The sequence below is a fragment of the Vicia villosa genome, unplaced genomic scaffold (assembly GCF_029867415.1).
Source record: "Vicia villosa cultivar HV-30 ecotype Madison, WI unplaced genomic scaffold, Vvil1.0 ctg.000779F_1_1, whole genome shotgun sequence".
NCBI classification, from domain to species: domain Eukaryota; kingdom Viridiplantae; phylum Streptophyta; class Magnoliopsida; order Fabales; family Fabaceae; genus Vicia; species Vicia villosa.
Genome location: NW_026705348.1, coordinates 618,725 through 636,684, shown reverse-complemented (window position 1 = coordinate 636,684; position 17,960 = coordinate 618,725). Strand labels below are relative to the sequence as shown.

General features: G+C 37.3%; 1 protein-coding gene across 1 annotated transcript; it reads left to right on the top strand.

The window, feature by feature from the left end:
* The first annotated feature begins 540 nt into the window (after positions 1-540).
* Positions 541-15,543, top strand: LOC131631140 (L-ascorbate oxidase homolog). The gene is made up of 2 exons (XM_058901919.1): positions 541-1,241; positions 14,871-15,543. The coding sequence occupies exons 1-2, from the start codon at positions 547-549 to the stop codon at positions 15,541-15,543; spliced, it is 1,368 nt and encodes a 455-aa protein (XP_058757902.1). The 5' UTR covers positions 541-546.
* Positions 15,544-17,960: the final 2,417 nt, after the last annotated feature.

Here is a 17,960-nt window from a genome sequence, read left to right as displayed (position 1 = left end):
ATAGATACTCTACTGCTAGTTCAATTGATTGTGAGGGTTTTAGTGACAGCGTGATGCAGCACCGTTCCTAACAACCACCGTTCCCAAGGGAGTCAGATTTGGAGTTGCATCAAGGTTTCACTTTGAATGCCATAGCGAAACCTCCACGACCTCCTGAACCTCCAGTTGAGTTGAATGCCTCAGCAGGCTCATATATTAGCGTCGAGACAGAATCTATACATTGTGATTTTTCTGCAACATTATCACCAAAAGTCCCTTTGACTTCTCAAGAATTCACACCTTCACCAGCAGTAGAATCAAGTTTTGAACCCAAGTCAGATCAATTCACAAACAGAAATAGAAGAAGGCGATGAATATCTTGAGGTTCAGAATTGTGGCGTGGAAACAAATGATCATCCACACTCAATCTCATTGGAGTTGCACGACCCTACCGGTTCTACGACTAACAACAAAACCAAAATTGTGAATTTTGATTCTGCAACAATAGAAATAGTTATAGAATCACTGACATCAGCATGGCCAGATTTTATGATGAACACGGACGCAATGAGAAAGCTACATTTTGTTATTCTGGTTTTGCTTAGTGCTTCTCTAGTTCAATCTGAAGATGGTTACAAATATTTTACATGGAATGTTACTTATGGAACTCTTTCTCCATTAGGTACTCCTCAGCAGGTGATTCTGATCAATGGTCAGTTTCCGGGGCCTCAAATAGACTTAGTAACTAATGAAAATGTGATTCTCAATCTTGTCAACAAATTGGACCAACCATTTCTACTCACTTGGAATGGAATTAAACAAAGGAAAAACTCATGGCAAGATAGGGTATTAGGAACAAACTGTCCCATACCTCCAAACTCAAATTACACATACAAGTTTCAAGCCAAGGATCAGATTGGAAACTACACATACTTTCCGTCAACTCAGCTTCATAAAGTAGCTGGAGGGTTTGAAGCACTTAATGTCTATCATAGATCTGTCATCTCTGTGCCTTATGCATACCCTGATGGAGATTTTACTTTCCTCATTGGTGATTGGTACAAGACTAGCCACAAAGCATTAAAGGCGTTTTTGGATTCCGGAAAATCTCTAGCATTTCCTGATGAACTTCTTATCAATGGTCAAGATCATACAACCATAAATAGTGATCAAGGGAAGACTTACATTATTAGGATCTCGAACGTGGGAATATCAACATCAATTAACTTTAGAATTCAAGGACATGCCCTCAAACTCGTTAGGTGATAAGTGGTTGATTCATGCTAAAATGACTTATTATAACATAGCACTTATCTTACTTATTTAACATATTTCTCACATAAAAAACCCCAATAATTGAATAAACTATTATTGTGCAAGATTACTTGGCTTGGTTTGTTTTTATGCAGGATTTGACCTTAAAGCAAAAACCAGAAAACAGAGCATTCGCTGCAGCGAACTATATTTCACTGTAGCGAACTCCAGGCACTCAAAGGCACAAATCCAGAAAACAGGTCATTCGCTGCAGCGAAAGGTAGCGAATGGTAGCGAAGGCCCGATTCGCTGCAGCGAACCTTATTTCGCTGTAGCGAACGAAGTCAGAATCAAACTTTCCAGTTTTGCTAGCAGCGAGCAGAAGCGAAGTACATTCGCTACAGCGAACCATATTTCGCTGTAGCGAACTTTGGCGGTTTCTAGAAGATTTGAATTTCTTAAAGCTGAAGAAAACATTCGTTGCAGCGAAATACCCTTCGTGTAGCGAACTCTAGCGATTCAACAAAGACTTAACAATGAAGAAAGGCATTCGCTGCAGCGAACTTCTGTTCGCGTAGCGAACTCAGGCGGCCAAAACAGCTATAAAAGGAGCAGAAACCAGTTCAGAAGGAGTCATTCACTTTTATCTTGTAATACTGATATAATAGAAGTAGGAATAGAGGTTTTTAGGGAGAGGGAGCTGGATATACATCGAGAGTCGGGAAATCATCATTGATGTCGTTCTAACTCAATTTTTCCATTGATCATCAAGTTACCATGAGTAGCTAAATCCCTCTCTTGTTGGGATTGGTCGTAGTTCATCGAAACAGTATGTATTTTCTTTGATCATGGCATTATATATAATTTATGTTTGAATCATTATCGTTGTTATCTTTGTTTTACCGTTTATTTCATGGATTGAATTGATATTGACAAATACGATTCTAATCTCGATCCAAGATAACGACTATTAAACTCTAAATGCTAGATATAGATTTAGGTTTAATATTCACTTTAAGTATTAACTCTTAATGCTACCGTATTGTTTAATAGGCTGAGAAATCGTCGATTAAACCATAAGGTAAGAAATCTCAACAAACCTTTAGACATGAACTTTGTTGTGAGCAATACGTGATGATAATGAAAGAAGCATAGATTGTGTATAACTGATCCAAGATTTGCATATTGAATCGGTGGATGAAAACCAATTCCCAACAAGTCTATTCTATTGAAGTTTATCTTTCGTTATTTACGCACTTTCACTTTCCATAACTTTAAACCAAACAAATTTGAAACTTTATGCTTAGACTTATAGAAATTGTTGAACAGTTTTGATATCGCTCCAATCCCTGTGGATACGATAATACAAAATACTTACATTTGACTTGTACTTTCTACAACATCAAATTGGCGTCGTTGCCGGGGATTGGCGTTTAAGATATTAAAACATCGCAATCGTTTCTATACTTTTAAGCTTTGTGCATTTGTTATATATTGTTTATATTTTTCTATTTTTCGCAACATTTGCTCAAGTGTTTGGATAGGTGGAGAGAATTCAGTTTATGCTTCGAGGCAAAAGTTCGAAGGAGCAGCTTCTTTTTGATCCCGAGATCGAAAGAACAATCCGAAAGAACAAGAAGCAAATGAAGAAACAAAAATCCAAACAGAAAAGGAAAGGAGCATCTACATCAACTTCCTCATCAAATTCATCAAAAGAAACAATGGCTGAAGTTGTTAACGGTTCGTGTGAAAGTAGCCCAAGGCGGTTCGCCCATCTCACCAACAATCCAGTTGCAAGACGAGCTGAGATGAAAACAGGATTGCTGCAAATTATTTATGCTAACCCTTTTGCAGGTTTAGATCATGAAGATCCATACACTCACCTCACCCGATTCTACGAAATAGCTGGTACATTAGGTGCACCAGAAGCTGAAGAGGAAGCTGTCTTCATGAGGTTATTTCCGCACTCTTTGATCGGCAAAGCAAAGGATTGGTACCTCGATCAATCAACGGAAACCATGACTAATTGGAATGTTTTAGAGAGAAACTTCCTTAGCAGATTCTTTTCTCACAACCGATTCATGGACGCAAAGACAGCTATTGCCACATTCACCCAATCTTCAACTGAAACTTTGTGTGAAGCCTGGGAACGCTATAAATCCATGCTACGGAAATGTCCAAACCACGGTTTCGATGACATGTCACAAATCCACATTTTCCGTAATGGATTATTACCTCAACCAAAGCTTTTACTTGACGCAACAACGGGAGGTTCCTTGATAGCAAAAAGTGCAGAGGAAGCAATTGCAATCATCGATAAAATGGCTCTCACAGATCACCAGGTGCAACACAATCGAGGTACCGTACAAAAGAAAGCTAGAATTTTGGAATTAGGCACAAATGACGCAATCCTAGCACAAAATAAACTACTCACTCAAACCGTGGAAGAATTGACAAAACAATTGTCCAAGCTGCCTCAACAACTCAAAGAAATGCACGGTTCGTCAAGCACATCGCAACAAGTAGCCTTATGTGAACTTTGTACAGGTGACCATCCAACCGGTTTTTGTCCTCCGATCAATGAAGAAGTGAAGTATATGGGAAATCAGTAGCAAAGACAGGTTCCTTACAATCAAGGGTACCAACACAACAACAACGCAAGCTATGGCCAAAACCGACCGAATCAGTACCAAAGTTACACACAGCTAGATAAGCTTTCAAAGATCGAGGATACCTTGAATCAATTCATGCAATTGTCCATGGCAAACCAAAAGAACATCGATGCGTCGATTAGAAATCTTGAAACGCAAGTTGGGCAAATTGTGAAGCAACTAAGTGAGCAACAAAGAGGTACGTTTTCTGCCACCACTCAAGTTAATCCCAAGGAAACTTGTAATGCAATCATGACGAAAGGTGATAACATTGTTCAAGACAAAGTTGGGGAGAATTCGAAAGGTATTGTGGTAGATAAAAATAGTAGGGAGGAGGAAGAAAACAATGCGGATCCTGGAAAAGTTACCTTACCGGTTACCAATGGAAATATCTATTTTGATAACGCTTTGGTTGATCTTGGATCAAGCTGTTAGACGCTGGCCTTAGGATCTAGAGGGGGGTGAATAGATCTTACACAGTTTTGCGGAATTAATTGAACTTTAAGCGGAAGTGATTCTGAATCGACTCGCGTCTATTCCGAACCACTATTGAAACGATTGTATATGTGTTAAAACCACTAACCAGCTTGAGATAAATGATAAGAGAATACACTATAGAATCAATACGTCGCTCTATTGAAAATCAATTAACTTCTTATATGATGAACGACGTTTGCAATGCAGTAATAGTGAAAGAAGCAAAAACACAAACACTTGGTGATAATGATCAAATTGATGGTGATTCAATGTGTGATGGATTGTGATGTTTATATAAGTTCTTAATTCACAATCTTAACACTCGAATCGTTGATCAATTTGCTATTATAACCAAATATGAACAGAACGTAAATGAAAAGGTAAAAGCGACAAGAACACGATATTTGTTTAGGCAGTTCGTCGATCGTCCTCGCTACGACTACGTCTGCCCCCAATTCCAAACTGAAATTGGGAAATCTTTCATTAATGTTGAAAGCAGTTTATACAAAGAAGATAACAAAGCGATAAACCATAAACCAATTATGTCGATCCTTTGAATTTTCTTCCCCCTTAATCTTGAGTCAGATCAAGGTGATCCAAGAGCTTCACTCGATCCCTTTTCTGCAGTGTCTTGAATTGCCTTGAACCCTTGTTCTTCAATCTTCACACTCAGATGGATCCTCGATGAAACCTCTTGATAAAAACCCCCAAGAAACACCTATCTTGGAGGACAAAACCCGCAGATTTTATTCACCAAAAACCCCACAAATCTTCACCCACTAGGAATCTTCAATTTTGTTCCATGGACGTTATCGAACTCGATCACTAACCCTCAACGCAAGAATGATTATGTGTAATTGTGTTGGAGATGACGAAGAACGAAGATGAGAAGCCTTTGTGTATCTTTCAGTCGTTGGTGTTGATGAATAATTAACATGGAATGATATATATATAGTTGCTGGTATGTTGGAGCAGAGAAAACACATAATTTGGGAAGTTTTCAGCAATTAGGTTGACCTACTTTAGTGCTTAGGTCGACCTAACAGAAGCAGAGTTGAAGTTGTCCCAGTTAGGTTGACCTGTTAGGTTGGCCTAAAATCTGTTAGGTTGACCTGCTGAAGGTTTAGGTCGACCTGTTGAAGGTATAGGTCGACCTAAAGTCAGTTGTTTCCAGTTAGGTCGACCTGTTGAAGGTTTAGGTCGACCTAAAGTCAGTTGAAATGTATTTTTGTGACTTTTCTTCAGTTTAGGTCGACCTAGGAGTGTGGGTAGGTCGACCTAACAATGACATGTGTAAATCCCTTCAGTTTAGGTTGACCTGGGAGTGTGGGTAGGTCAACCTAACAGTGACCTTGTCAGTTTTGCTGAGTTTGCTCTGGTTTTGAGTCGACCTAGGGCTTTGCTTGGTCGACCTAACAGATGCAATACCATTTTCTGAGTGATTTGAGCTTCATAATCTTCCATTGTCTTGAGTCATTCATTTATGCTTTTGTATTTGGTTGCTTGTGATGTTTGCCATGAATCAAAACTCATTTGTGAGTGTATGCTTGTTCTTACAAACTCCCCCTTTTTGATGATGGCAAACATTTAAATGACGAAAGCTCCCCCGGTCTTGTATGCGTAAGCTCCCCCGTACTAAGCTCCCCCGTACTCTCAACTCATCTCCCCCTTTGACAACATCAAAAGAAACCAGGAGAATAGTAGAAGAGAATAACAAAATAATCTAAACAAAACAATGTCTTACATAACACAATAGTAAAGAAATAGAGCATAATATCCAAACATATTTAAAGGTACAAACCAAGCTTAAGTTCAAGTAATAAAAGACATAATATCATGACAGAAATGAGATGCAATGCAATGAAACGAACTAATGCAATGCTCGCTAACGTTTGCCCAAACATGTTAGATGTATGCTTATTCTACTATTTTTATGTCCAAACATGATATGTTATGAGTAATGATGAACAACATATACATGTAAATGAGATAGGTGGAGAAGCATATAAGAAGTCACTATAAACATGTTAATTGATAGCATATTATAGCATCAATGATATTTTTGGAAGTGAACAACAAACATGTTACCACTTTCTCAATTATAGGTATCTCGTCATCATTTCGTAGAATGAAGTATATTCCTCTAGTCAATGTGGAATGATACTTGATGTGATGAAGAACTACCTTCATACTGAGAGAGATGTTAGCTTGAGCATAAACAATATATATAAAGTAAAGGAATAAAATTAAGAAAACAAACGCATTTAGCTCAAATTAGAGATATCTAATATCCCTAATTCCCAATGAATGTTGAAGAACTGCTCCGTTGCAAGAGGTTTGGTGAAGATGTCAGCTAGTTGCTTCTTGCTCTTCAAGTTTATGGTACTTGTGTTGTCGCACATGATAGGTATACGATCAAGCATAGGCCATATGTAGGAGTTCCATGTAGATATCGCAGAATTCTTTTGACAGCTTTTAAGTGAGATTCCTTTAGACAAGATTGATGTCTTTCTCATCTTTGTCTAGGTTAGTATTTGTTGCCATAGGTGTGTCAATCTCCTTCGCTTCACTCATTCCAAGTCTTTTGAGCAGCTCCATGAGACTCATCTCAAATTCACTCTTCCTATTGATTGTAACCTTGAGCAACTAATCTAGCTTTGTTTCTAGTGATAACTCCGTTCTCATTAAGTTTGTTACGAAAAACCCATCTAGTACCGATTACTTGATGATCTCCCGGATGAGAGACAAAGTCCCAAACATCATTCCGTTTAAATTGGTTTAATTCTTCTTGCATGGCCATTAGCCAATGCTCATCAAGTAATGCGTCCTTCACGTTTTTCGGTTCAACTTGTGAAACAAAAGCAAAATGATGACAAAAGTTACTTATCTTGGAGCGTGTTGTCACACCTTTTGAGATGTCCCCTATTATGTTGTCGATTGGATGATCTTTTACATTTGTCCAGGCCTTAGGAAGTTCTTCATTGTTTGAGATACTTTCTTTTTCAACACTATCATGAGACTCATCTTTCTCTTTCTTAGCATCTTCCTTTGCAACACTTTCACTTTCGTCTTCCTTATCTTTGACAATTTCTTCAGTGGATGGGCCTGCACTATCAAAAGATATACCTTTCTCGACACATTTTGCATAAGATTCATCAAAAAGAACACATGAACTGACTCTTCAACAATAAGTAGTAACTGAATTGATAGAACCTATATGCCTATATGCCTTACTAGATTGAGAGTAAAAAAAAATATGCCTTCTTCCAAGTTTTAGCATATAAATGTGGTTTACCCATGTGCCATTAAACATGATCTCTCTTTTCTTAATATGTTCTATTGTGCAGCCAAAATTTGTAAAAGTTACTTTGAAGTCTTTGTCGCACAATTGACTAATACTTAGGAGATTATGTTTAAGACCTTCTACTTAGTAACACATCAGTTATAGTTGTGGTAGACGGGTTACCTACACTTCTTTTACCAAGTATAGCTCCCCGATTGTTGTCTCCATAGGTGACATACCCCTTTTTCTTTGCGTGGAACTTTAACAAAGAGTGATATGTCTCCCGTCATGTGTCTTGAACATCCGCTATCAAGGAACCACAACCTTTCGGCAATGTCAAGACACTTTTCCTGCAAAATTAATTTATAGTGGAAGGTCCCCAATCTTCATTGGGTCCTGGGTGGTGAGTACATAAACTGTTGCATTTAGGCAACCATTGAAATACTCCTTTAGGAACTAAAATCCTCCTAAATTTGCATTTTTCAATGGTATGTCCCTTTTTGCAACAATAGTGACAGGTAATATGATGAGAATATGCTGTTTTGCTAGTTGATACTTTTGGTACAAAAGTGTATTTACTATATAAAGGAGTATATGATCTTTTGAAATTATTTGGATCAACCGCAAACGTCATTTTTGGTTGTAGAGCCTTATCTAATTTGGCCTTTAGGTCTCTCACTTCTTTTTACCAAATATGACATGTCTCACAACCAAACCATGATGTAGGATCTTCCTCAATTTTATCCTTTTGAATATCTAGCATAGATTGTTTCAAAGCTTCCATGTCCTTTTCGGTCTTCTCAACTTTTGATTCAAGATATGAAAAAAATTTCTTATTTGAGGCCAAAAGTTTAAAAGCTTCAATTGCATCTCTATGTAGTTCTTCAAAGGCTAATTTTAATTGAGCATGAGATACCTTATCTACAAGTTCAGGTTTAAAATGACTTACACGTTTCTTTTTCTTGTGTTGATGAGCCGTAAGACATAAGTTTGTCAATTCTTCTTCATCGCTTGATGAGTCTTCACTAGATGAATCACTTTCCCATGCTATGTAGGCTCTTCTAGATTTGTTGTGACCTTTTCTTTGGTTCTTCTCTTTCTCCTTCTCAAGGTATGGACAATCCGGTTTGTAGTGACCGACTTTGCCACAATTGAAGCAAGGACCTTTGATTTTTCCTTTGTTATTGTCATCTTGTTTGAACTTGTTTGATTGCTTTCTATAGTTGATCAACCCTTTGTCAGAATGTTTCGCTCCATTTTTCTTTAGGTATTTGTGGTATCTTCGCACAAACAGTTCCATTTCCTCATCATCGGAGTCTTCATCATCACTTGTATCACTATCCTCTAGCTCTTGTCTTGAGGTCTTGGAGTTTGAAGCTTTTAGAGCTATTGACTTCTTCTCTACCTCTTTCTCCATGTTCTTCTCTTTCTTTGCCCTTTTCTCATGCATGTCAAGGCATTTAAGATGTTGTTCATGTTCTTCTAGTTTACCAAAGAGAGTGGTAATGTCTAAGGTGTTTAGATCATTTACTTCCTTTATTGCTGTAACTTTGGGTTGCCATTCCCTGTTCAAACATCTTAAGATTTTGTTAGTAGCAACTGCATTGGAAACAGGTCTATCAAGAGAATTTAACCGATTTTTCAGGTGAACAAATCTCTTCTGCATGTTTTCGATGGATTCACCATCTTCCATGTGGAAGAGTTCGAACTCTTGAGTTAACGTATTGATCCTAGCTAGTTTGACATCATCCGTTCCCTCGTGGGCAACTTGCAATGTGTCCCAAATAGCTTTAGCGGATCTACAATGGGAAACGCGATAGTATTCATCAACTCCTAGAGCTGAGATTAGAATGTTTCTCGTATTCCAATCGTATGCATATCTCTTTTCATCTTCAGCATCCCAAGTATTTTCTGGTTTCGGAACAACTGCACCAGCTGCATTTGTCATGGTGATCTGAAAGGGACCATTGACAATAGTTGTCATGATGTTCCTATCAATTGCATTGATGTGGACACACATACAATCCTTCCAATAGCCGTAGTTTTCACCGTTGAAAACTGGAGCTCTATTGTGAGCCCCTTTAGGTCCGGAAGCCATCTTTCCAATAAGTGTTTCACGTAGCACGGAATAAACCAGAGCTCTTGATGCCACTTGTTAGACGCTGGCCTTAGGATCTAGAGGGGGGGTGAATAGATCTTACAAAGTTTTGCGGAATTAATTGAACTTTAAGCGGAAGTGATTCTGAATCGACTCGCGTCTATTCCGAACCACTATTGAAACGATTGTATATGTGTTAAAACCACTAACCAGCTTGAGATAAACGATAAGAGAATACACTATAGAATCAATACGTTGCTCTATTGAAAATCAATTAACTTCTTATATGATGAACGACGTTTGCAATGCAGTAATAGTGAAAGAAGCAAAAACACAAACACTTGGTGATAATGATCAAATTGATGGTGATTCAATGTGTGATGGATTGTGATGTTTATATAAGTTCTTAATTCACAATCTTAACACTCGAATCGTTGATCAATTTGCTATTATAACCAAATATGAACAGAACGTAAATAAAAAGGTAAAAGCGACAAGAACACGATATTTGTTTAGGCAGTTCGTCGATCGTCCTCGCTACGACTACGTCTGCCCCCAATTCCAAACTGAAATTGGGAAATCTTTCATTAATGTTGAAAGCAGTTTATACAAAGAAGATAACAAAGCGATAAACCATAAACCAATTATGTCGATCCTTTGAATCTTCTTCGCCCTTAATCTTGAGTCAGATCAAGGTGATCCAAGAGCTTCACTCGATCCCTTTTCTGCAGTGTCTTGAATTGCCTTGAACCCTTGTTCTTCAATCTTCACACTCAGATGGATCCTCGATGAAACCTCTTGATAAAAACCCCCAAGAAACACCTATCTTGGAGGACAAAACCCGCAGATTTTATTCACCAAAAACCCCACAAATCTTCACCCACTAGGAATCTTCAATTCCGTTCCATGGACGTTATCGAACTCGATCACTAACCCTCAACGCAAGAATGATTATGTGTAATTGTGTTGGAGATGACGAAGAACGAAGATGAGAAGCCTTTGTGTATCTTTCAGTCGTTGGTGTTGATGAATAATTAACATGGAATGATATATATATAGTTGCTGGTATGTTGGAGCAGAGAAAACACATAATTTGGGAAGTTTTCAGCAATTAGGTTGACCTACTTTAGTGCTTAGGTCGACCTAACAGAAGCAGAGTTGAAGTTGTCCCAGTTAGGTTGACCTGTTAGGTTGGCCTAAAATCTGTTAGGTTGACCTGCTGAAGGTTTAGGTCGATCTGTTGAAGGTATAGGTCGACCTAAATTCAGTTGTTTCCAGTTAGGTCGACCTGTTGAAGGTTTAGGTCGACCTAAAGTCAGTTGAAATGCATTTTTGTGACTTTTCTTCAGTTTAGGTCGACCTAGGAGTGTGGGTAGGTCGACCTAACAGTGACATGTGTAAATCCCTTCAGTTTAGGTCGACCTGGGAGTGTGGGTAGGTCGACCTAACAGTGACCTTTTCAGTTTTGCTGAGTTTGCTCTTGTTTTGAGTCGACCTAGGGCTTTGCTTGGTCGACCTAACAGATGCAATACCATTTTCTGAGTGATTTGAGCTTCATAATCTTCCATTGTCTTGAGTCATTCATTTATGCTTTTGTATTTGGTTGCTTGTGATGTTTGCCATGAATCAAAAACTCATTTGTGAGTGTATGCTTGTTCTTACACAAGCGTCAACCTTCTTCCATTATCCTCCGTGAGAAAAATTGAAGATCTTTATTTGAACCCTACAACAATAAAGTTGCAACTTGCTGACAAATCAACCACAGAACCAATCGGCGTAATGAAAGAAGTAATGGTCAAACTAGAGGGTTTTCGATTTTCAACTGACTTTGTGGTAATAAGCATGAACAATGATGAAGATAGTCCTCCAATCTTAGGTCGTCCCTTCATAAAAGCATCTCGAATGATGATTGACGTGGATGAAAGGAAGATGAAAATAAGGCACAAAGATGAAGAAATCAATTTCACATTGTTTCAACACAAAGAGGATTCCAAAGCTAAAGCTCCTGATGAAAAAGGCCTGATATTAAAAAAGATAAATGGTAAAGAAAGGCCAAATGATGGTGGCAAGGACATTTTGACGAATTCATACAAACCACCATAAGTTTATTCGAAACAGGCGTCGAGCTAATGACGTTAAACAAGCACTTGTTGGGAGGTAACCCAACTTTTCATTGCTTTCATTTCCTTTATGCATAATTAATAGATTAGTAGGAAGAAAACGGCGTGACATAGCATAAAGAAAATTCTGCAGAAAACTGAATTATGCAGAGTTCGCTACGCGAAGCCCTGCTTCGCTGCAGCGAACGCAGCAAGTTCAGCAAAAATCTTTGCCAATCATGCCATCTTATTCATCTTTGAATTTTGTGTGTTTTAATCTAGTAATTAGGAAAGGTGTCTTATGACCAATCCATGATAATTATGCTTGAACATTTGTCCTCTAAACAAATGAGATGAAAGAATAAGCATGGAGTGGAAGATCAACCTCACATAAACCAAAGGCAAGGGCATGACTTGAAAGAATTGCACTATCCAAGGTATGTGTTTACTACTTCTTAGAATTTATCATATACATGACATGAGTAGGCTGCATAAAACCAGTTCATTCAATCCTATGCCATGATATGTTTTCATATGAATCACTTAATTCTAAAACAAGAAAGTAAGGTAACCTTCCATTGTTCACTATATGCTAAGGAGACTGGCAAATTCTTGTTTTAACTCGTTTGATTCATGCTTAATCTTGCATTTATGTTGGTAATTGCAAGGACATGGAAGGGATCAAGGAAATTCTTTGAAATAGAGTGTAACTACTAAACCAAATATAGCCTCATTGTCCCTTGTGAGTGAGTGATCTTTTGCAACCCCTTTTGAGCCATATTACAATGAATCTATCATTGATGAACTGAACAAAACATTAAGTAAACCACTTAGTGGATATTGTTCTATATCTTTGAAAATCATAAAAAGTTCATATATGATAGATTCTATTTTTCCTTGAATAAAACCTTGAAACCATGATATCTTTTTCCAAATCATAATGAGCATTCAAAGAAAATAAGGTGTTGTTCAAGTTGGGGAGAAAAGAGAAAAAGACTTTCTTCAAAAGAAAAGAAAAAGATTTGAGAATCAAAAGAAGAAATAGAAAGTAAGAAAAAGAGAAATGAACAACAAGAAATAATGTTTTCAAAAAGAAAGAAACGAAAGAAGGTAAGATGAGTGATATGTGTAGAAGAATCACAATTTATGAGTGCTCTTCTAAAAAGAAAAATCAACAAACTTTTTGTTTCCATTATCCCTAGAAATGACACTTCCTTGGTACCTTAGCCACATTACAACCATGAAAGACCTTAGTGATCTTTGTTCTTGCTTATCAACAAATCCTGCTTGGATAAAAGTATGAATTGATTTAGATGTTAGCAAATTTGTCATGTGAGAGATCAACATACCTCATCATTTTCACTTATATAAAGAAATATGGTAAGTATGATTCATGATTAAACATGTTTAGTGCTTTGGATTGATTGACATGGCTTTTATGTGGAAAACTTGTTTCATGAATATTTCTATATGCTAAAGGAAGTCATAAAGCATCAACCCTTGGATGTTCAATTTCAAATACCATGTGCCTTGACTACTTCATTGAAATATTTGGTTGATCATGTGAAAGGTGATATAGAAACTCTTGCTCTTGTTTACTTTGATTGAGGATAAACAAAGATTCAAGTTGGGGAGAGTTTGATAAGTGCTTGATTCATGCTAAAATGACTTATTATAACATAGCACTTATCTTACTTATTTAACATATTTCTCACATAAAAAACCCCAATTATTGAATAAACTATTATTGTGCAAGATTACTTGGCTTGGTTTGTTTTTATGCAGGATTTGACCTTAAAGCAAAAACCAGAAAACAGAGCATTCGCTGCAGCGAACTATATTTCGCTGTAGCGAACTCCAGGCACTCAAAGGCAAAAATCCAGAAAACAGGTCATTCGCTGCAGCGAAAGGTAGCGAAGGCCCGATTCGCTGCAGCGAACCTTATTTCGCTGTAGCGAACGAAGTCAGAATCAAACTTTCCAGTTTTGCTAGCAGCGAGCAGAAGCGAAGTACATTCGCTGTAGCGAACCATATTTCGCTGTAGCAAACTTTGGCGGTTTCTAGAAGATTTGAATTTCTTAAAGCTGAAGAAAACATTCGCTGCAGCGAAATACCCTTCACATAGCGAACTCTGGCGGTTCAACAAAGACTTAACAATGAAGAAAGGCATTCGCTGCAGCAAACTTCTGTTCGCGTAGCGAACTCAGGCGGCCAGAACAGCTATAAAAGGAGCAGAAACCAGTTCAGAAGGAGTCATTCACTTTTATCTTATAATACTGATATAATAGAAGTAGGAATAGAGGTTTTTAGGGAGAGGGAGCTGGATATACATCGAGAGTCGGGAAATCATCATTGATGTCGTTCCAACTCAATTTTTCCATTGATCATCAAGTTACCATGAGTAGCTAAATCCCTCTCTTGTTGGGATTGGTCGTAGTTCATCGAAACAGTATGTATTTTCTTTGATCATGGCATTATATATAATTTATGTTTGAATCATTATCGTTGTTATCTTTGTTTTACCGTTTATTTCATGGATTGAATTGATATTGACAAATACGATTCTAATCTCGATCCAACATAACGACTATTAAACTCTAAATACTAGATATAAATTTAGGTTTAATATTCACTTTAAGTATTAACTCTTAATGCTACCGTATTATTTAATAGGCTGATAAATCGTCGATTAAACCATAAGGTAAGAAATCTCAACAAACGTTTAAACATGAACTTTGTTGTGAGCAATACGTGATGATAATGAAACAAGCATAGATTGTGTATAACTGATCCAAGATTTGCATATTGAATCGGTGGATGAAAACCAATTCCTAACAAGTCTATTCTATTGAAATTTATCTTTCGTTATTTACGCACTTTCACTTTCCATAACTTTAAACCAAACAAATTTGAAACTTTATGCTTAGACTTATAGAAATTGTTGAACAGTTTTGATATCGCTCCAATCCCTGTGGATACGATAATACAAAATACTGACATTTGACTTGTACTTTCTACAACATCATTAGGGTCGAAGCATCACATGTTATTCAGAACATGTATGACTCACTTGATGTGCATGTTGGTCAATCAGCTGCGGTTTTGATTACCTTAAATCAATCTCCGAAGGACTATTACATTGTCTCCTCAACAAGATTTTCAAGAAAGATTCTTACAGCAACTGCTGTGTTGCATTATACAAACTCTCACTCTTCTGCTTCCGGCCCTTTTCCCAGTCCTCCGGCTTACCAATATCATTGGTCTTTGATACAAGCCAGAAGCTTCAGATGGAATCTAACAGAAAATGCAACTAGGCCTAATCCACAAGGTTCATACCATTACGCAAAAATTACTCCTACAAAGACAATTGTATTAGCGAATTCATCACCTTTGATTAATGGAAAACAACGCTACGCTGTTAACAAAGTTTCCTTTGTTAACCCCGGTACGCCTCTCAAACTTGCTTCAGATTCTGCACACACCATAAAGGCTATTTTCATTGTTCACAATGAGATAGAAATTGGTGTCACCAATAACTTAGCCAAAGTCAGACAACTTCTTGATGCATACAGCCACCCAGCCCTCCTCTTGGTTGATGGAGTGTCATCCATTTGTGCTCTCGATTTCCATATGGACAGATGGGGAGTAGATGCGGCTATAACTGGTTCTCAGAAAGCACTTTCCCTTCCTACTGGGATATGATTTATGGTTGCTAGCCCTAAAGCTATTGAAGCTTCAAAAATTGTTAAATCACTTAGAGTTTTCTTTGATTGGGCTGACTACCTCAAATTCTACAAGTTAGGAACCGATTGGCCATACACTCCTTCCATTTAGCTTCTCTATGGTCTCAGGGCAGCCCTTGATCTCATTTTCGAGGAAGGACATGAGCAATGGGATCCGGGAGTAATTTTAGAACCTTAAGGACAAGGTTCAAGTGAACCTCGCGGCAATGATAGAAGGGTATTTTATGAATAATATTAGTAGTATTGTTATTCTTAGAAGGGTAATAGTAGAACTTATATTATTAGTATGGTTATTGGGCTTTTAGTAGTGTTTGAGCTTTTATATTATTATTATCCTTTAAGAATGTTATATAATGTAGTTGATCAGTGTATTTTGATACACGATTCTCTATATTTATACTTTTACATTTCCATGTTTTATTTTGGTTATTTTTCCCTTTTAATGTGTTTTTATAATTTAGCTTATTTTTATACTTATTTTATTTTTGTATTTTATTTTCAGCTTTGGTAGCTTTCACGGAAACGATCATAACTAGAGTTCCAGGAATCCGATTAAGGCGTTCTAATAATCGACGGAAAGCTAAGAGAGAGAGCTACAAATTTTGTGTTGGAGTCGAAGTCCGATTCGGAGTGCATAATTTCCATGTTTTCGTTTTAAGTTGCAGCCTTAGTTTGTTTAAGTTTTGGTCAATTGTGGGCCGGGTTTTGGATGTTTTTGACCCAGTTGGGTTATTATGACCCGGTTTTACTTTTGTCTTCTCTAGAATCTAGGTCTGGTGGTACAGACTATTCACGATTGACTATTCATGATTTTTTTATCGAAGCTTGTACGAATGGCTATGGAGAACTAATCGCTTTTGGTTAATCTTCCTTAATCAGGTTCCTAAATTATGAGATTAAATATGCATCGTTTTGAAAGTTTTAGGCTATAGACTGATTTGAGTCGAGTTTACGGAGACTTGGGAAAAATTCACAAGATCGGTATCGTTTTAACACCATAAGTCTCCTGTATATGGAAATTGATTTGAACTTTTTATTATGTTTTAGCCTTAAATTCTCATTCTCTGACAGCTCTTGAGTAGTTTATTTCAGCAGTCGGCACCATCTCTCACACACTTTACGCAGGGAAGCCGATGAATATAAGTGAATGTTCCGAAAGAAAAAAAGAAGAAAAAAAAGGGAATGCACCTTCTAAGTTTGGTGACCCTCACCCGGTCACTTAACCCAACGGTTGTGGAACCTTCAAAAGAAAAAGTTTAAAATAAGACTCTTTGTTAGTTGGTTCAGCGGTTTCTGGTGCTGAACTTGGTAGGGCGGATTACGGTCCGATCCCCCGCAACTACAACTGAGTAAGCAAAGGGTTATGCCATGTAAGTATCAGAACCCCGTGCAGAAAAGGATCAGAGTCACTAACCGGTCGTCTTGCTATAAGTGTGTGGAGATAACAGGCTTAATGTGATTGCGCCTGAATGAAAAAGAGCAAAAAGGATGAGTAAGTTAGACTATTGTATAATAATATGATTTAAATTGGTTTGTGTATTTAGGAGGCTTATGTCTGCATAATTGTGGTTAGTGTTCATACGATATCCTTAGTGTGCAATATAAGTACTTATCGATGCAAACTTAACCGAAGATGAGTTGTAGCCTAGGATGAGTAACTAATGATGTATTTGTGCGTTCTTTGTGTTGTTGTTCAGTTTGCTCGGAGTGCAAAAGTTCAAGTGTGGGGGAATTTGATCAGTGTATTTTGATACACGATCCTCTATGTTTATACTTTTACATTTCCATGTTTTATTTTGGTTATTTTTCCCTTTTAATGTGTTTTTATCATTTAGTTTATTTTTATACTTATTTGATTTTCGTATTTTATTTTCAGCTTTGGTAGCTTTCACGGAAACGATCATAACTAAAGTTCCAGGAATCCGATTGAGGCGTTCTAATAATCGCCGGAAAACTAAGAGAAAGAGAGCTACGACTTTTGTGTCGGAGTCGAAGTCAGATTCGGAGCGCATAATTTCCATATTTTCGTTTTAAGTTGCAGCCTTAGTTTGTTTAAGTTTTGGTCAATTGTGGGCCGGGTTCTGGATGTTTTTGACCTAGTTGGGTTATTATGACCCGATTTTACTTTTGTCTTCTCTGGAGTCGAGGTCTGGCGGTACAGACTATTCACGATTTCTATTCGCGAAGTTTTGAGAGCTTGAAAATTGTAATGGAGAACTAAACCTCGAGGATCAATTCACTGTAATCAGATGCCGCTTTGAGGTTCTTTTATAATTTTCCATTAATCTGTTCATTTGAATCCAATCTATAATTACAATTGCTTGCTTAATTTAATTGTTTTTATATGATAGAATTCTTTAATTTGATTTTTGTATG

Excerpts from the sequence above, each read along its gene's own strand:
- LOC131631140 (XM_058901919.1), top strand. The coding sequence starts at position 547 with ATGAGAAAGCTACATTTTGTTATTCTGGTTTTGCTTAGTGCTTCTCTA. Across the intron at positions 1,242-14,870 it reads CATGCCCTCAAACTCGTTAG|GGTCGAAGCATCACATGTTA; the intron begins GTGATAAGTGGT and ends CAACATCATTAG.